The sequence below is a fragment of the Entamoeba dispar genome, genomic scaffold, assembly GCF_000209125.1.
Source record: "Entamoeba dispar SAW760 scf_1105229458711 genomic scaffold, whole genome shotgun sequence".
Classification (NCBI taxonomy): domain Eukaryota; phylum Evosea; order Mastigamoebida; family Endamoebidae; genus Entamoeba; species Entamoeba dispar.
Window position 1 is genome coordinate 2272 of NW_001853329.1, and position 3192 is coordinate 5463.

The 3192-nt window shown below is 23.0% G+C and overlaps 2 protein-coding genes across 2 annotated transcripts, besides 11 other annotated features; both read right to left on the reverse strand.

Moving 5' to 3' along the window:
* Positions 1–373: 373 nt before the first annotated feature.
* Positions 374–406: a sequence feature (AT_rich).
* Positions 390–1046, reverse strand: EDI_180670 (uncharacterized protein; the record flags this gene model as incomplete). Its single annotated transcript, XM_001734885.1, has 1 exon — positions 390–1046. The coding sequence occupies one exon, from the start codon at positions 1044–1046 to the stop codon at positions 390–392; it is 657 nt and encodes a 218-aa protein (XP_001734937.1).
* Positions 1026–1083: a sequence feature (AT_rich).
* Positions 1079–1820, reverse strand: EDI_180680 (ribosomal RNA methyltransferase, putative; the record flags this gene model as incomplete). Its single annotated transcript, XM_001734886.1, has 2 exons — positions 1079–1221; positions 1268–1820. The coding sequence occupies 2 exons, from the start codon at positions 1818–1820 to the stop codon at positions 1079–1081; spliced, it is 696 nt and encodes a 231-aa protein (XP_001734938.1).
* Positions 1821–1839: 19 nt separating this feature from the next.
* Positions 1840–1892: a sequence feature (AT_rich).
* A 10-nt stretch (positions 1893–1902) lies between these two features.
* Positions 1903–1937: a sequence feature (AT_rich).
* A 166-nt stretch (positions 1938–2103) lies between these two features.
* Positions 2104–2138: a sequence feature (AT_rich).
* A 388-nt stretch (positions 2139–2526) lies between these two features.
* Positions 2527–2630: a sequence feature (AT_rich).
* Positions 2631–2650: 20 nt separating this feature from the next.
* Positions 2651–2701: a microsatellite.
* Positions 2702–2749: 48 nt separating this feature from the next.
* Positions 2750–2858: a sequence feature (AT_rich).
* Positions 2859–2886: 28 nt separating this feature from the next.
* Positions 2887–3061: a microsatellite.
* Positions 2986–3144: a microsatellite.
* A 2-nt stretch (positions 3145–3146) lies between these two features.
* Positions 3147–3188: a sequence feature (AT_rich).
* Positions 3189–3192: the final 4 nt, after the last annotated feature.

Below are 3192 nucleotides of genomic sequence, written 5' to 3' on the forward strand. Positions count from 1 at the left end.
AAAAAGACAAGTAAGAAGTGAATTTGGTAAAAATAGAGCTGAGTGCAATCCATTCTTATTATTCTGTAGAGATCATAGAGAAAATGTTCGTGAAAAAGGAAGTAGGGGAAAAGGAATGACAACATTATCATCAATGTGGAAAGATTTACCTGAAACAGAAAAAACTCGTTACGTTGAACTTGCTAAAACAAATAAAACAAAAGAAACTCATGTTGATAGTATTAAACCTGTTGTTGATGACATGCCAACTCTTACTTCAATCCCACAACAATCACAAGAAGGAATAGGACCAATGCCAAGTGTAACACTTGACGTTATGGAAATGAAAAATATGAATGAATTTTTACCTCCTACTCTTTAAATGTGTTGTTTGTTTTAAAATTTTTATTTTATTTTTTCATATAAACCAAAAAATAGAGTAACGAGTTAATAAGAATATTATCTGCTTCAGTTTCAAATGCTATAATTCTTTGAACTGAAAAAGTACGATCTTCGGCTAGTACTGATGGATTAATTTGGATTAGAGAAGAAGAGGAATGATAATTATGTTTAATTGTAGGATAAACAAGACCAGTTTCTTTTCTAATTGAAAAAGCATCAACTATAGTATATATTGTTGTTTTATCTTCAAAATTGAATTGGATTGAAGTTGGTTGTTTGTTTGGAAATAGAAGGAAAGGAGGTTTTGATAGTTTGAAAATAGTGCAATCTGTTTGAATAATACCATGTTTAATGTTAAATGGGATAGATGAATGGAAGGAACCAAATAAATGACCATTTAAGGTTTTAACAATTATGTGAACATTTTTTCTTCCACGAATTTTAGAGAATAAAGAGAAAGAGTCCAAGCAATCTATTTCATTATCGTATAACACTTTGCATTGAGGTAGATGAATTGAGTCACAAGAATTAATAATTTCATTTATTGATGAAAAGTGATTAGTTTTAGAAGAAGTAATTGATTTAATAAAAGAAGGAGGAGGGATAGAGGGAGAATGAATTGAAATATAACCGAAATTGATAAGTTTATTAATTTTAATTACCATTTAATATTTTAGAAATTTAAAGATATTAAAATTTAAAGTTCTAGTTGAATAGGAACAGATTCTATTTCTCTTGTCATTACACGTTTTGTTAATGGTAATTCTTCTAAATTATCTGGAACTTCTTCTAATAAACAAGTATTTGCTTCATTAAATCCTTTACAAACAACAAAATGTTCTATTTAAATGAATTTTGAATAAGAAAAAGAAGAATAATAACAAACCATAACTACTACTTCTACTACTCTCTGGTTTATAAATTGTAACACTTTCAAAAACTGATTTAAATTGAAAGTATAAATGTGGGTATTCATTCTCTACAAATATTTTAGCTACAAACGAACCTCCTTGTTTTAATACAACTGCCATTATTGAAAATGCTGCTTGCATCAATATCCATTGGTTTGCTTCATCAATATCATGTATTCCTGTTACATCTGGTGCTCCATCACAAATTATTAAATCAGCCTTTCCATCAGTAAAGTGTGACATTACTTCTTTTGCTGTTGACCCTTTTGTAATGTCACCTTTCACTAACTTTACTCCTTCTATTGGTGCAATATCTTGTAAATCAACTGAAACAATATTTTTTGGTTCTTTTATGGTTTTACTTAAAACTTGACTCCAACTTCCAGGTGCTGCGCATAAATCAACAACATTATGGACGCCATCAAAAATATGGAAATCTCGTTCAACATCAATTAGCTTAAAAGCAGAACGTGCCCGATATCCTTCTTGTTTTGCTTGTCTATGAAATTTATCAATTGTTGTCTTCATCCAATAAAAACCCTTTTTGATTTTTTTGTTTTATAAAAATTATTGAAAAATGATTATTAATACATTTTTTTTGAGGTTTCCCTTTTTTATTAAATAACATTCAAAATAAAATTATTTCACTATACTGAGAAATATAAAAATGTTAACAATAAACTTTACACAATTAACAAGTGATTTGTTTTATTATTTAAAAGTATCTTTTTGTGTGATTGAAACTGTGTAAGTATGGGAATAGGATATACTGAAAACCAAGAAATAATTTATAACGTTTTTGATCTTTTTGATATTTTATATTATTTTAATTAAAAACAATTATATCTGAGTATCACAAGCAAAACTTATACTCTCAGCAGTTCATATAATCGTGATAATCTTGGTTACATTTTTATATTTATAACTACCAGAAAATGAGAAAATGAAAATTAATATTAAAATCAAATTATGAATGAATATTAACAATAATCGTTTTCTAATTAAACTTCAACATGACTCAATAGTACTATCTCTGTTATTCAAATTTCGTTATATAAGAATTTAGCTAATTTATTTAACATTTACTATAATGCAATAACTAATTATATTAAGATTTTCTAATGATATTATATTCAAATTAGAAAAATTTCTGTATTTTGATATACTAAAATAGTTATAACAAAATATCTAAATGTTAATTCTCAATTAATCAGGTCTTTAAAAACTGTCTTGCAAAAAAATTATATAAAATTATTTAATTAAAAATGTTAAATAATTATAAATATTATATATGAATTGTATTAGATAATATCTTTTTATTCAGTTAAAATTAATTATCCTTATTGTATTGGAATTGATTCTTTTTATTAATTTATTTATTATTTTTAAGTTTAATATTATTTTTATTTATTTGTTAAAGTACAGAATAAATATTATAATCCATATCATCATATTTGATTTAATAAATAATTATTTATTTTTATCATATTATACTATTGAATTACTATTTTCAAATGCTTTTTATTTATATATTAAGTATTTATCTTTTATATTTATCTATATTTTGTTTATGAAAAGTGTTGAATATTATTTCAAAAATAATAAAATGATTATAACATTAAAAATGATAATAAAAATTATTTTAATATATAAATTATGTAATAAGAAAATACTGTATTAATTGAATTATCATAATAAATAAAATGAAATAATCATAAATGATTTAAAATTAAATAACAATTAAAATTATATAAATAATAAATGTAATATTTTAATTAAATAAATAAAAATTAATTAATTGTTAATAGAATCTGTATTATTATAATAAATAAATATAAATAAATATAAATGATGATATTATATTATAAATATTTAATATTATAAATAAATATTATTCATA